Source organism: Arachis hypogaea, chromosome 18, assembly GCF_003086295.3.
Source record: "Arachis hypogaea cultivar Tifrunner chromosome 18, arahy.Tifrunner.gnm2.J5K5, whole genome shotgun sequence".
Lineage (NCBI taxonomy): Eukaryota > Viridiplantae > Streptophyta > Magnoliopsida > Fabales > Fabaceae > Arachis > Arachis hypogaea.
The window spans coordinates 122,033,325-122,048,653 of record NC_092053.1 but is presented as its reverse complement, the minus strand read 5'-3'; the positions used below and the strand labels follow the sequence as shown (position 1 = coordinate 122,048,653).

Genomic DNA, 15,329 nt, shown 5'->3' with positions numbered 1-15,329 from the left:
TAAGGATTATGCAATTCCATGTATAATAATAACGCCCAATCGACCAAGGGTCTTCATCCGGCATGTAAGAGGTACATAACTAGAATTTATTTTCCAAAACCTACATCATCCAGTACCACTTTTCTAACACCCAAGTGTGGGTTATTTTTCATATTTAATCCCATGGACCATTCATTAGTCATTACAGTGTAACACAAGGGACTTCCATACATATTCTAACTTATAATCAACATTTTCAAATATTTTCAGTCTCCTAGTTCTCCACACTACCCATTTCACAATCAATCCATGCCTCAAAAAACGATTTTGTATCCTTAGGACTCGCCCAATAGAACTCCTACCGAGCTAGTATTCCGTTCTAAAGAGATCTTACAGGTGATTTCGACATGTTGGGAGAAGAGAAAAAGAAACCCGTCAAGTGAGTAGATCATATGAGAGATAACTTAGTGGCTAGGAAGATTCAACCGATTGGAAAAAAATTAAGCATGAATGAGGCTGGGTTTAGACAGGATTCATGGCAACATGCAGTGGCTCATTTAACTCATGCGGCCAACCCCATCTATTGACATAAGGCTTTGTTGTTCAACTCTGGGGTTTCAATGTTCTAGGAAAGGGGAGCTGAGAGGAAAGAGAAAGTAAGGAAACCAGATATTTCACTTTACACATCTCACCAATAATCACCGCAAGAGCAAGTTCCATTTTTGAAATGATGGAACCTTCTTACATCTCTTAGAATGATCTCCCTGTCCACAAGCTTTGATATGAATTTAGTAGCAGCATGGCAGTCATTGCAAACTCTAAGGTTTTTAGCAACTCTAACGGTAGTTCCATGGGGGGTGTTTAGAAGGCCAAAAGCTATTGCAAGTCTCTCACTGTGCCCACAGAGCATGGTTTCTTTCTCTTCGTCATCAACATTGTGAAGCACACATGAAGTGTCAGGTACATATCCCTCCTTCTTCATTCTTTCCGACAGTGTTTCAAGATATTCATGGAGTTCCCTACTCTGTGGGTGTGAAGAATCACCAGCCAAAAAGTTATGAACCTCATCACCATGCTCAATCCAACTACAACCAGGTTCTTTTCTCACTCCCATTTCCTTCATTTTCTTCCTAACATCTATTGCTTGATCCCAAAGTCCAGCTGAAGAGTAGATGTTAGACAACAGAACATAATGACTAGCTACATATGGCTCTAAGTCAAGTAGATGCTTGGCAGCAATTTCACCAATTTCTACATTCTGGTGGATTCGACATGCACCGAGCAAGCTACTCCAGGCATCAACTTTACTCATGTTGGATGGCATTCTGTTGATCAGTTTATATGCCTCTTCCACCTGACCAGAACGACCAAGCAAGTCTACAAGACAAGCATAATGGTCAGCCGTAGGTTCAATTCCATGGTTAACTTTCATTGTATGGTATAAACTAAGGCCTTCATCCACCATCCCTGAGTGACTACATGCTGCGAAAATGGAGATATAGGTCACCTCATTTGGGCTTACTCCTCCATTGTTGTCTTCCTCTGCCTCCATTCTTCTGAAAAGCTCCAAAGCTTCTTTCCCTTTACCATGCATTCCATAGGCCATGATAAGAGCATTCCAAGTAATAACATTCCTCATAGGCATTTGATCAAAGACTATTCTAGAGAGCTTCAAGCAACCACATTTTGCATACATGTCAACTAGCGCACTTCCCACTGCAACATCTGTTGCCAACAATTGTTTGATAGCATAAGCATGAATCTCCTTGCCTTTACCTAGAGAAGCCAAAGCTGCGCAACCGGGAAGCACTGTCATCAGTGTCACCGAGTTTGGCCTGAGAGGGAGGCTTCCATTATCCTCATAATCACCCAATATGTAACTCCTATTTTCTCCTTGACCACTTTGCATTTCGTGCAGAAGATTAAGCGCATCATCATGGAAACCACAGACAACGCAGCCAGTGATTATTGTGTTCCAAGACACTATATCTCTTTTATCCATGCTGCTAAATATCCTCTTCGAAATTTCTAATTTTCCCATCCTGGAATACATGTCCATAAGTGCATTCTGCACATACTTATCCTTCTCATGTCCCCTTTTCACTATGTAGCCATGGATCCCTTCTTTATCCAAAAATCCTTTACAAGGCACACAAGCAGGCAAAACACTAGACAATGTGGTAGTATTTGGACAAAGTTCTGATACACTAAGCATCTCAATGAAGAGTTCTAACGCCTCTTCGTAGAACTCATTCCTCACATAACCAGAAATCATAGCATTCCACACAGCCAAAGTCCTCCTCAACACCCCATCAAAAACTCTCCTACCCATTTCAGCTTGCTTGCAGTTGCAATACATGTCAACCAAGGCACAAGCAACGAATGAATTCCCAATCAAATCCGCGCTCCTCACTGCATAACAATGCAACTCCTTCCCAACCCACAACATCTCCAATTGAGAGCAAGCAGGGAGAATACTAGACAAGGTAACCGCATCAGGCCTAACACCATTACATACCATAAGCCTTAAATATGACAAAGCTTTTAAAAATCTATCATTCTGAGACAGTGCACTTATAATTGTGTTCCAAGAAACCACGTCCTTATTATCAAACACATCAAACAAAGCTTTAGCATCATCAACCCTTCCCAATTTGGCATACATTGTCACCAAAGCATTATTAGTGAACGGTCCCAAACCATGATTCCTCAAACCATAAGCATGCACTTGCTTTCCAAACCACAAACCATCATCAATGTTGGAGCACGCATGAGCAATGCTTACGAGCGTGAATGACGTGGGATCCACGAAATCTGACAGCATTGAGCGGAAGAGCTGTAGGGACAGTTCCCAGAGCTCAAACCGGCACGCCGCGGCAATCATCGAGTTCCACGAGATATCGTCCCTGTCAGAGATTTTGTCGAACACCTGGCGGGAATCGTGGATGTCGCCGCATTTTCCGTACATGTTGACGAGGGAGTTGGCCACGGGCACGGCGCCGGCGTAACCGAACTTAACTACATGGGCGTGAACCTGTTTTCCAAGATCCAGGTCGCCGACGGCGGCGACGGACTTGAGGACGGAAGGGAAGGCGAAGTTGTCGGGAGAAGCGCCGGCAGCGATCATGGCTGTGTAGGTGGAGATGGCTTCGTGGAACGATGAGGCTTGAGCCTGGGAGCGGAGGAGATCCGTCCATGATGGAGAAGAATGGGGTTCAGAGACAGTGGCGGCTGTAGTGGTGGTTGTTGGGGTGGCGGATGGCGGAGGAGGGTGGATGGTTGGGATGGCAGGGGAGTTAGGGAGAGATGGATAAGAGAGGGAATGGGTCAGAGTAAGACAAGTAGACATCTGGACTGGATTTGGTGGTAAAATTATTCAATTCAAACACAGCCCAATTTATTTTTTATTTATATTATTTTTGGAGTCTGAATTATCACTTTAGTATTAATCTCTATTAAAGGCCGTCAATTTTATTAATTTGGATTGGTTGAGTAAGTTAGATTTTTAAAAAGAGTTTATATTTATAACGATAGATTACAGGATACTGTAAGCTAAAAAAAGTAGTCAATTTATTTAAGAGTAAAGTGATAATTAGATTTTTAAAGATGTTGATCATAGATTAATTAGTCTTTAAAAAAAAGTTTTAATTAGATCATTTAAAATAATAAATAGTGGATATGTATATCATTTTATTAATGAATAGTGTGAAATGAAACGGAATTGTTCATATATTTTGTTATTTACAGTGGTATATGTCTTGTTACTGTCACATGAGCAAGAAAACGATGCAATTTTGGACAGTGAAATATTTATTATCTTTTGTATTTTCATATATTCTTTATTAACGGCTCTCTATTTATCACAAATTCTATTAAAATAAGTGAAGTTTCACTCCAAAAGTTGTTATCTATATGACTATCTTTCATAGATAGACACGTTAGAATAATTAACAGTACATATAAACATCACTGTTAAGTTTTAGTTGATGAATTAATAGAAGGACATTATGTCTCCACCGTTTGCTATCTTGGAGAACCAAATTAGTATTTTTTTTTCTGTACGGACTATTTAGTCCGAAGTCGAAATCTTCAAGAACCTAATTGTCACTTTACTTTTTATTTAATTTTAATTAGGAAGAAGGAAAAAAAATACACCTGAAAATTCACACGCTGGACACGACTACACTTGAATCATTTAATAAGTCACGCGTTCACAATATTTATACACTCTGGCGGACATATTCACCCTTACAGCCATCGGCGTGTGCCCTCGTTAGTTTGAGTGGACACGTGGGTGTCTTTACTCTTTGTTGGCAACGTTAATTTGGGTGAGGTATCTCCTTGCTTCTAACTCAGAATAAACAATTTATTTTAATAATTAAATTATTAAACAAAATTAATTAGAAACCCTCCATCTCTTTTATCTTTTTAGAAAGAAGATGCTTTATGTTAAAACTCTAATGGATAATTAAAAACATGGGTTCATTCTAGGAAAAATCGAGCTCGTTATCCCTAAATTGTGGCAGCGCTGTTGGTGGCAGATCTTTGTTATTGAGGAACAAGAAGAATAAGAAGAAATTTGACTACAACAATAGTAAGTGTTTGCATAGAATTGAAGCTGTGGTACTAAAGTTTGGAACAGACTGAAATCCAGACAGATTGTTTCTGTAATGTTCTCTGTGGGAGGTAGGTTTTAAAATTGCATTGCTTTTTCTTACTAGTGTTAGGATTTCATCCATTTCTTTCCTTCTTCACCCCTTCTGATTATTGTGTCAAATTTTCAGAGTGCTGAACATCAGTGTGAATATTTTGTTTGGCTAGACGAAATTGAAGGAAAAATAAAAAAATGTGGGGATAGAGGTTGTATTTGAAGAAAGGCCATGAAAATAATTATACCAGAAGATGATTGAACTTACAGAGGGTGCAACAAAGGTAAAAGAAGATGTACAAAAATTGCAGAAGACAGCTAATTAGATTAGTGATAAAATAAAGTGTATTAAGAATATAGTTATAGGCCTTTGTTTGGGGTTGGAATTTTGTGCATTATGAATTTTTATGATATATGCTCAGAAATGAGGATCATGTGTAATCATTTTAAAACTTGTATTGAATAAATGAAAAAAAAAAGCTCTATTTTCTTGTAAATTTCGTATTGTAATTTGTGTAACATCAACCATTAACAACCCAAAGTGTAAACCTGTGTAATGCAAATTAGGGACAAAATAAGCAATTGTCAACTTTAATCATACACTTTTTTCTTTTTTGGTGTCTGGTACTATGTATAAAGTGTGACTTTGCCTCTTAATTAGGTATTTCTGTCGTGTTCAGAAAATTAGTGATTAATGTCACTACTATGACTATTCATAAACAAAACAGCCTTTACCTCTTTGCACAAAGATCTGTCCACTAGGAGCTGGCCTCTTGTAAGAAGCTCTTCTGTTCTTTTGCTTTCCTCTTGATTCCTAAGTAGGGATCTCATTTTGTGCAACTTTAGATTGTGGTTGAGTGCCATCCTCAAACAGTGTTGGTGGTTCAATTTGTCTGTTTTGGGCTTGGGCCACAAGTGGTGGATCGGTTTGTGTGTGTTGGACTTGGGTCACAGGTGCTAGATTAACTTGTTTGGGTTGGACTTGGGCTGTGGGTGGGATTGGTTTGGGCTGGGATTGAGCTCCAGTGGCTCTATCAGATTGTGTGGTTTTTGGTTGTCTTTCCCTTTGGTTGGTTCTTCTAGTTGAAGTTAAGGATGTCTAGGATGAATGCTGGCCTACTGCATTTGTTAGTTTTTTTGGTCTCAGAATCCTGGCTGGTGTTAGAGTCCTTTGTGTCCTCTTCTTCATCCTCCACTAGGTGATTTGTTTACAGTATTTGCATTCACATTAGATGGTTTTGTTTCGGAGGTAAACACCTCTTCTGCATCTATGTCAACCACCTCAACCTCAGTTGGAATGTCTACAGTATGCTCCCAATACACATATATCACCCTATCATCATTTTTAATTGCATCCTCATACATGTTCACCACATCCCTATCAAGCCTAAGTAACTAGCTTAAGAGCAACACCACACCCGGTATTGGACTTTCCCCAGTAAAAATTCTTCCAAAGAATATATTCCAAATCCTTGAATAACCCCTCCATGAAAAAAAGGTTCAGCGTATCCACATTGACTCTCGGTATTAAGGACACTTGACCACCACTGTATACTGTAAACTCCTTTTGAATTTCTCTCTAACCTCCCCTTATGGGAATATACGAGCGTGATGTGACTTGACATCTACAACAAAAACAAAACTCTCATAATCACTACTAAACCCAGAAAATCCTCATTTTTTGGGACAATCACTAACTAGTAACTAAACAAAAATCTAATAGCATGTTCGATCATAATCGGTATAGTCGAAAATAGAAAAGTTAGTACCTTTTGATCGTCGCTGACTTCAGTGCGTGATCATTGCTATGGTGGTATGGGTTGCCTTCTTCAAGTAAGTTAACAAAGAACTCCTCCAATGGTCAAGCGAGCGAGAATTTCAGAGCAATGGCATTGCCTCTCTACTAGGGCTCTCTAACTCTCTCAACGTGCAAACTCTCTTACGTTGAACAACAAACGACATTGACGCTTCATAATTCAATTAATGGAGGGTTTCTAATTAATTTTGTTTAATAATTTAATCATTAAATTAAATGGGTTATTCTGAGTTGGCACCAAGGGGACACTTCACTCAAACTAACATTGCCAGCAAGGAGTAAAGACACCCACGTGTTCACTCAAACTAATGAGGCCACACGCCGATGGCCGGAAGAGTGAATGTGTTTGTCGGAATGTATAAATACTGTACACACGTGACTCATTAAATGATTCAAGTGTAGTCGTGTTCAGCGTGTAAACTTGCAGGTGTATTTTTGTCCCTTCTTCCTTTTAATTATAAATAATAGCATGTGAATTTATATGGACCAATTAATAAGGCTTTTTCTTTCTATAATAATTATTTTATTGCAATTTTTTTCTAAATAATTTAATAAACTATTTAAAATATTAAATTTTTTTTAGATATTTAATTTATATAATTATTAATGATAACACTCTCAATTAGTTAGTGCAGTTAGTTAGTTAGAGTTCTAGTGAGTTTTGGTGTTTAGATCAGAATCTGTTATTTTCTATTAGTGGATTTTGCTTTTTTTTTTTTTGTCTCTATAGTGTAGCTATATATATATATATATATAAATTAGATTACCTTTACTCTTCAATAACACAGAATTATCATTCATTTTTTAAGCCTTTTTTTTGTTATTCACTATTCTATTTTTTTTTGTTACTTACCTTCAAGAAATTAATGCTTCAGTAATTTCTTTATGGTATCAAGAGCCTCATTTTTGTACATAATCCATGGCTTCTAGTGCTGCAAATTCACATTTCTCACTTACCTCATCTTCATCTTCTAATTCAGCATTCACTCTACGATCCTTTAATCATCCCATAGGTGACAAACTCAATAAAAATAATCATAAGACTTTGCAACAACAGGCTTTGGCTACAATTTTTGGGCAAGCTCTTGAAGATCATCTACATCTTGATAGAATACCTTCACAGTGTGCTTCTGAAGATGATCGTGCTGCTGAAATTCTTTCACTGGATTACAAAAGATGGAGGCAAGAAAATTACAATATTATTTCTTAGCTTCTTGCTTCCATGGATGAAACCTTCAAGAATAAAATGATAGGTTGTGTTTTTACTTCTGATATCTGGATTAGAATTGAGGATTATTTCTCTAAATCTATTCAATACAAAGTCAAGCAATTGAAATCCCAACTGAAGCTTACAAAGAAGCAAGGTCTTACTGCCACGGATTATGTCTTACGAATCAAGAGAATTGTTGATTCTTTACCTTTTCTGGATTTTTTCTTAACTAGTGATGAACATATTGATTCCTCTCTTAGAAGGTCTCAATGAAGATTACCAAAACCTCATTACTGCTATTTCTACTAAATCAGAGTTGTATTCTCTCTAAGAGGTTGAGACCTTCATTCTGTCTCATGATGATATGCTTGAAAAATTCGTAAATTGGAGTCTTTTCTTCCTCAAGTACATCTCACCCAATCTGCATTTCCTTCATCATCCTCGGCTGGTAGAGGTGTTGGGGGTAGAAGGGGGCGTGGTGGAAGATTCTTCAGAGGTAGTCCTTCCTCCTTTCATAATAATAATTGCCCCCAATGTTAAGTTTGTGGCCATTTAGGTCATATCGCTTGATATTGTTTCCAGAGATTTAATCAAGAACAACTTCCACCTTTTCAGATCTCACATTTTCACAATCCAGTGCCTCCTTCTTTTCTGCTTCATGTTCATCAAATTCAGCAACTCCACCCCCACCACCATAATCTTTTCATAATTCCTCTGCCTATATGGCCGTGCCATCCTCCATTTCTGATCCAGCGTGGTTTTCTAATGATGAGGCCTCCTATCACATCACTCCTCATTAGTCTAACTTGCTCTCGTGTTTTGAGTATTCGGGTTCTGGACAGATTCATATAGATAATGGAGTAGGTATGCATATTAAGCATATTAGTTATTCTTATTTGCATGCCCTTAATTCTAGGAGGTGGTTTAAATTGCAATTGCACCTGATATTACTAAGAATCTTGTGAATGTATCTAAATTTGTAAAAGATAATGCAATATTTTTTGAATTTCATAATGATTTTTGATTTGTGAAGTGCAAGCACACCAAAAAAATTCTTCTACAAGGTCTTAACATTAGAGGTCTCTGCCAATTTCACAATATTGTTATTCCAAGACTTACATCATCTTTTTCACCTGCTTTATTTTCTGTTTCTTCTTCCAATTTTCAATTATGGCATAAGTGACTTGGACATGCCATAACCAACACTGTTAAATCTATTTTTCACCAGTGTAATTCTTTATAATTGTCTAATAATAATGATTCTATACATGTGCTGTGCAATGACTGTGCCTATGTTAAAATGCACAAATTACTTTTTCCTGATTCACTTACTTCATATGATTCTCCTTTACAACTCGTTTATTCTGATGTTTGGGGACCTAGCCCCATGATTTCTCATTTAGGATATCGACATTATGTGATTTTTATTGATGCATTCTCAAGATATACATGTCTTTATCTGTTAGTAAATAAATCTCAAGTTTTTAATGCTTTTCTTCAATATAAAGTTTACATTGAAAAATTAACTGGTCACAATATTAAGTGTTTACAATTTGATAATGGCAAGGAGTATATCTCCAATTTTTTTTCTTCTTTTTTACAACAGTGTGGGATTGTTCATAGATTCTCTTGTCCTTATATTCATGAGCAGAATGGAAGGACAGAGAAAAAATATCGCCATCTCACTGAGATGACTTTGGCCATGCTTTCCATTGCTCATATGCCTTTAATATTTTGGGATGAAGTAGTTTTGACAGCTACTTTCCTCATTAACAGACTGGCAACCTTGTCTTAGATAGTAAGTCACCTTTTGAAGTCCTTCTTGGTCATTAACCTAATTATACTCTCTTAAAAGTCTTTGGCAGTTCATGCTATTCTAACCTGAGGCCCTATAATAAAAATAAATTTAGCTATAGGTCTCATCAATGTGTGTTTTTAGGCTATGCTCAGAACTATAGAGGATATAAGTGCTTATTCCTAATTGGTGAAGTGTATATTTCAATAAATGTGCTATTTGATGAGAATATGTTTCCATAGCCTTTGTTATTCTTTGGGGATTCTGAGTCTCTATTGCATCCTGTTACTACTTCAACTAATGACTTTGTTCCTAGACCAGTAGCTTTAAGGCCTCCTGATCCTGTTTTGCAATATGACTCCACTCATTCCTTGTAATCTGAAGATGCTGTCACCAATGTCTCCCCAGCTGTTCCCAATCAGATCCTACCAATACTGCTATGTTCACTACACCAACTATACAACCTGACTCTACCCCCCAAAAATACTCATCACATGGTCACCAGGTCCAAGGTAGGTATTCGTCAACTTAAAGCAACATTTTCTTGCTTGAACTCTCAAGTCATAGATGCTGCATTGCCTCAGAATATTAAATCTGCCTTGAGTATTCCTCATTGGTTTCAAGCAATTCAAGATGAATATCAAGCATTTATTCGAACCAATACATAGACACTTGTGTCTCCACCAAGGGATGCTAAAGTTATAGGCTGTCATTGGGTGTTTACTATCAAAAGGATGCCAAATGGACAGATTCAGAAGTATAAAGCACGTTTGGTGGCCCAAAGATTTTATCAAAATGAAGGTTTTGATTTTGAACAGGTATTTAGTCCAGTGATTAGGCTAGCCACTATTCGGTTAGTTCTTAACATTGTGTTATCTAGAGATTGGGTTATACGACAATTTGATTTCAATAATGCTTTTCTCAATTTAGACTTGCATCAAGAAATCTATATGACACAGCCCTTGGATTTTGAAATAGATGTTGAATACAAGGTTTGTAGATTTAATAAATCTCTTTATGGTCTTAAACAGGCTCCAAGGGAGTGGTTTTTAAAATTAAGTACCACTCTACAAGCTTTTGGTTTTTCTAATTCAAAGTCTGATATGTCATTATTTATTTGCACCACTTTTAATTCTGTTATTTATATTCTTTATTATGTTGATGATATCATTATCACTGGAAATAATGCTATTGAAATTGATTATATGATTAAGAGACTGCACAACATATTTTCTTTGAAGGATTTAGGGAATTTAAACTATTTTTTAGGCATAGAAGTGGTGAGGACTACAGATAAATTGTACTTGTTTCAAACTAAGTATGTTATTGATCTTCTTTCAAAAGTGGGAATGCAGTTTGCTAGTCCTATGCCAACCTCCATATTGTCCTCTTTGCAGCTCACAAGCAAGGGTTTTGAGGATCCCAAGCTGTATAGATCTGTGGTTGGATCTCTTCACGATGCCACTATTACTAGACCTGATTTGTCCTTTGCTGTTTGTAAAGTGAGCCAATATATGCGTGCTCCTAAACTGGTTCATTGGAAAGCAGTGAAAAGGATCTTCGGTATTTGCAGGGTACAAAGGATCAAGGCCTCGTTTTTCATAAATGCCAAGATTTCGAGCTCTATGATTTTTCTAATGCTTACTGGGCATCAGATCTTGAGGATCAGAGATCTGTCTCTGACTTCTGTGTGTTTTTGGGTACTAATATTCTATCATGGTCTTACAGAAAATAAAGTACAATTAGTAGATTTTCTACTAAAGCAGAGTTCAAGAGTCTAGCTGATTGTGGAGTTGAGATTGTTTGGTTCAAAAATTTGTTGGTTGAGTTGCGGATTGGCAACATCTCCTGTAGTGTTCTGTGATAATCTCAGTACGGTTCTTCTGACTGTAAATCCTCTTCTTCATGAAAAGATCAAGCACTTTCAAATTGATATACAATTTGTCCAAGACTTAATTAGGCAGACGCAAGTGCATGTTGTTCATATTCCAAGAAATGACTACGTTGCAAATGTCTTGACAAAGCCTCTGTCATCAAATTCAAGTACAAACTGAGAATTATTCAGAAACCTACTCTTAATTTAAGGGACGCTATTAATGATAACACTCAATTAATTAGTGCAGTTGGTTAGTTTGTTAGAATTTTGGTCAATTTTAGTGTTTAGATTACAATATGTTATTTTTTATTAGTGGATCTTGCTTTTTTTTTTTGTATATATATAAAATATGTGTAAGGTTAGATTACCTTTACACTTCAGTAATATAGAATTATCATTCATTTTTTAAGTCCTTTTTCTGTTATTCACTATTCTATTTTTTTGTTACTTACTTTTAAGAAATTAATGCTTCAGTAATTTCCTTAATTATAAATTGGCTATTTGAGATATTTAAATTAAGGGTAAAAAACCTTAATAAGCCAAGTCAAGAATCATGTAACGTAAATACGCCAAAGCGAAAATCGTTTCAGCAATAAGCCAAATCATATTTTTATATAAATTCCATTTCTACATAATTCGAACCAGCTTGGTTCGAATTATACACAAACACATGCATACACGTAATTCGAACCAGCTTGGTTCGAATTACACACGCACACACATAATTCGAACCAGCTTGGTTCGAATTACACACAAACACACGCACACACTAATTCGAACCAGCTTGGTTCGAATTACACACAGTAATTCATGGTATAATTCGAATTATGCTGTTAAAAAATTAATAATTTATTTAAAAAAATTTATTAAAAAAATTAATAATTTAAAAATTAAAAAAATATATATTTTTATTTCATACGTTAAAAAAAGCTAACAAAATATTTAATTACGAGACTTCTTTAAAATATTAATGATCTATCAATTCGAATTCCATACAATACTTTTCTGTCTATTTTTAATAGTTCATGAATATTTTTTAATAAATTTTTTTAATAATTTTTTTTAAATTATAGTACAAAAAATATTTTATCCTATGCAAAACAATTTTAAAAAAATGGCTTAAAAAATGTTAGGAGTACTATAAAAATTTGTAATGTTATAATAACTTAGGTAAATACATGCATGTACTCAAATTTTAAATAAAATACTCTACATAGTCAATAATAATTTAGAAATGAAAGAAAATATTTTATTCCATACAAAATAATTAAAAAATATATTTTATTCTATACAAAATAATTTTAAAAAATGGCTTAAAAGATGTTATGAGTACTATAAAAGTTTGTAATATTCTAGTGATTTAGGTAAATACATGATAAAAATATTTTTTTTTTAATTTCTAAATTATTAGTGACTATGTGGAGTATTTCTTTAATGTCCTAAGTCATTAGGACATTACAAATTTTTATAGTACTTCTAACATCTTTTAAGCCATTTTTTAAATTATTTTGCATAGAATAAAATATTTTTTGTATGATAATTTAAAAAAATTTATTAAAAAAATTTATTAAAAAATATTCATGAACTATTAAAAATGGACAGAAAAGTATTGTATGGAATTCGAATTGATAGCTCATTAATATTTTAAAGAAGTCTCGTAATTAAATATTTTGTTAGCTTTTTTTAACGTATGAAATAAAAATATATATTTTTTAATTTTTAGATTATTAATTTTTTTAATAAATTTTTTTAAATAAATTATTAATTTTTTAACAGCATAATTCGAATTATACCATGAATTACTGTGTGTAATTCGAACCAAGTTGGTTCGAATTAGTGTGTGCGTGTGTTTGTGTGTAATTCGAACCAAACTGGTTCGAATTATGTGTGTGCGTGTGTTTGTGTGTAATTCGAACCAAGCTGGTTCGAATTACGTGTATGCATGTGTTTGTGTATAATTCGAACCAAGCTGGTTCGAATTATGTAGAAATGGAATTCGAACCAGCATGGTTCGAATTATATAAAAATATGATTTGGCTTATTGCTAAAACAATTTTCGCTTTGGCGTATTTACGTTACATGATTCTTGACTTGGCTTATTAAGGTTTTTTACCCTTAAATTAATGTTTTAAATATTATGTTCATTTATTTTTTCTATAATTTCTTTTGTATTAAATCAAGCAAGATTTTAATACATATGAATACTAAGTTACTTGGCTCGTAAATTAGTTTAAGTTCGACTCATTTATAGTTTAATAAATTTAAACTCATGAATCAAACTTAAATTTGGATAATCTTAACTCATATATTATTTATTATAATTATTTATATTAATAATATAGTATAAATTTCATACTTTTAATTTAAAATAATGATATATGGTTTTACACACACATTTTTTACATATAATTATGATAGAGAATACAAAATTATAGTTGATAAATAGAAAATAATTAATAATTTTTTTATATATAAGTTATAAATTATTTTATATTATTTGAGTTCACTCATAAATTTTTAGTGAGTTGAATTTAAGATTCTCAAATAAACTCTACTATTTGTTAATGGAGTTTAAATTTAGTCTATCTCAACTCAGCTTGATTCACTCTAATTATATATAACCTTATTTTGCATAAATAATAGTATCATATTTGTTTTCCCTATCAGTAAATTACTCATTGTTAAACCTAACAAGTAAATTTTTGTAATGATCCCTAAGATTCACACATCGAGATCTAAATTCTCCTACCATATTCTCTTAGATATCTAAATTTTCTTACTATATTCTCTCAGATAAAACTCTAGCCACTATAGTAATTTCCGTGTCATTTTCAATGCTCAACCAGCTATTTAAATGTTAATGTAGCCATTTTTTATTACGTACAATTCTAATGACTAAATAAAGTGAATTCATTTCAATTTTGGATCCAATTTAGAACAGGTTCCGATTCGCGACGACAAGGAATTGGAGCTCAATATCGTTAAGAATTTGCAAAAGCGGTGCGTAGAGAATGAGAAGCGTTTGTCTTTGGTTCCTGAAGCTTTCCCTTCGAATCTCCAGGAACCGCTCAATCAGTTCATGGATAACAAGTATGCATTTCAAATTTTGTTGAATGAATATAACTTTTGGGTTCATATCAGATAACTGTTGAATTGAGAATGTAGTGTAGAACTGTAGATGAATGTTTGTTAACGATTATGAACTTGTAAATTGAAGGAAAAACACAGGAATGGTTGTTAACGATTATGAACTGTAGAAGAAGATGTAGAAGAAGCGCTCTGCACAATGGATTAGGGTTATAAATTGGGGGAGAGACCAAATTGGAATGAATACACATCACTCAGCCATTGGAACTATCCAACGTGATAAAAAATGGCGACACTAGTACTCTGACAGCTGAATCAGCACCATAAATGACCACTATGGTGTCCGGAATTCTATCTGAAAGACCACTCTAAAAAAAATTTGGATTTCGATGACCATTCCTGGTAATTGCGTAAATCTCAAGAACCATGATGTGAATTTACCCCAACCCCAATACATGGGAGGTAAGTGTACTTCATGCAAATGAGGAATATCTTATCTGTGCATAGAACAATATCAGAAGTTCACAACAAGTGGTACAAAAAGTAGACAGCCTCCTTGGACTAAAATGTCAAGAGTAACCAGAAAGGGAGTATGTATACAACAAGTCTTTGAGGTGAGGCTTGATTAATCATTAATCATTATATTTGAGTAGTCCTTTAACAATAATATGATAATTATAATCTATCTTCATTAGTTTCAAGCACCAATAAACAATGTACTGGCGCTTTAAATCAGCTCTATTTTTTCAGAAAAATTGTATAAAGATAGACACACTTAATATGCATAAGTTCACCTCTGAAGATCCTTGTATAATATAATCAATTAATATCGAACTACAGTTTTATGTAATGAGTAGCCTGTAGTGCAAAGACACAACAGAAGAATAATGCGAGACAAATAAAAGAACAATCTAAAAG

The 15,329-nt window shown here is 34.5% G+C and overlaps 1 protein-coding gene across 1 annotated transcript; it reads right to left on the bottom strand.

Moving 5' to 3' along the window:
- LOC112772743 (pentatricopeptide repeat-containing protein At3g57430, chloroplastic-like) lies at positions 1–3,456 on the bottom strand. Its single transcript, XM_025817741.3, has one exon. The coding sequence runs from the start codon at positions 3,326–3,328 to the stop codon at positions 668–670; it is 2,661 nt and encodes an 886-aa protein (XP_025673526.1). The 5' UTR covers positions 3,329–3,456; the 3' UTR covers positions 1–667.
- Between the last annotated feature and the right edge of the window lie 11,873 nt (positions 3,457–15,329).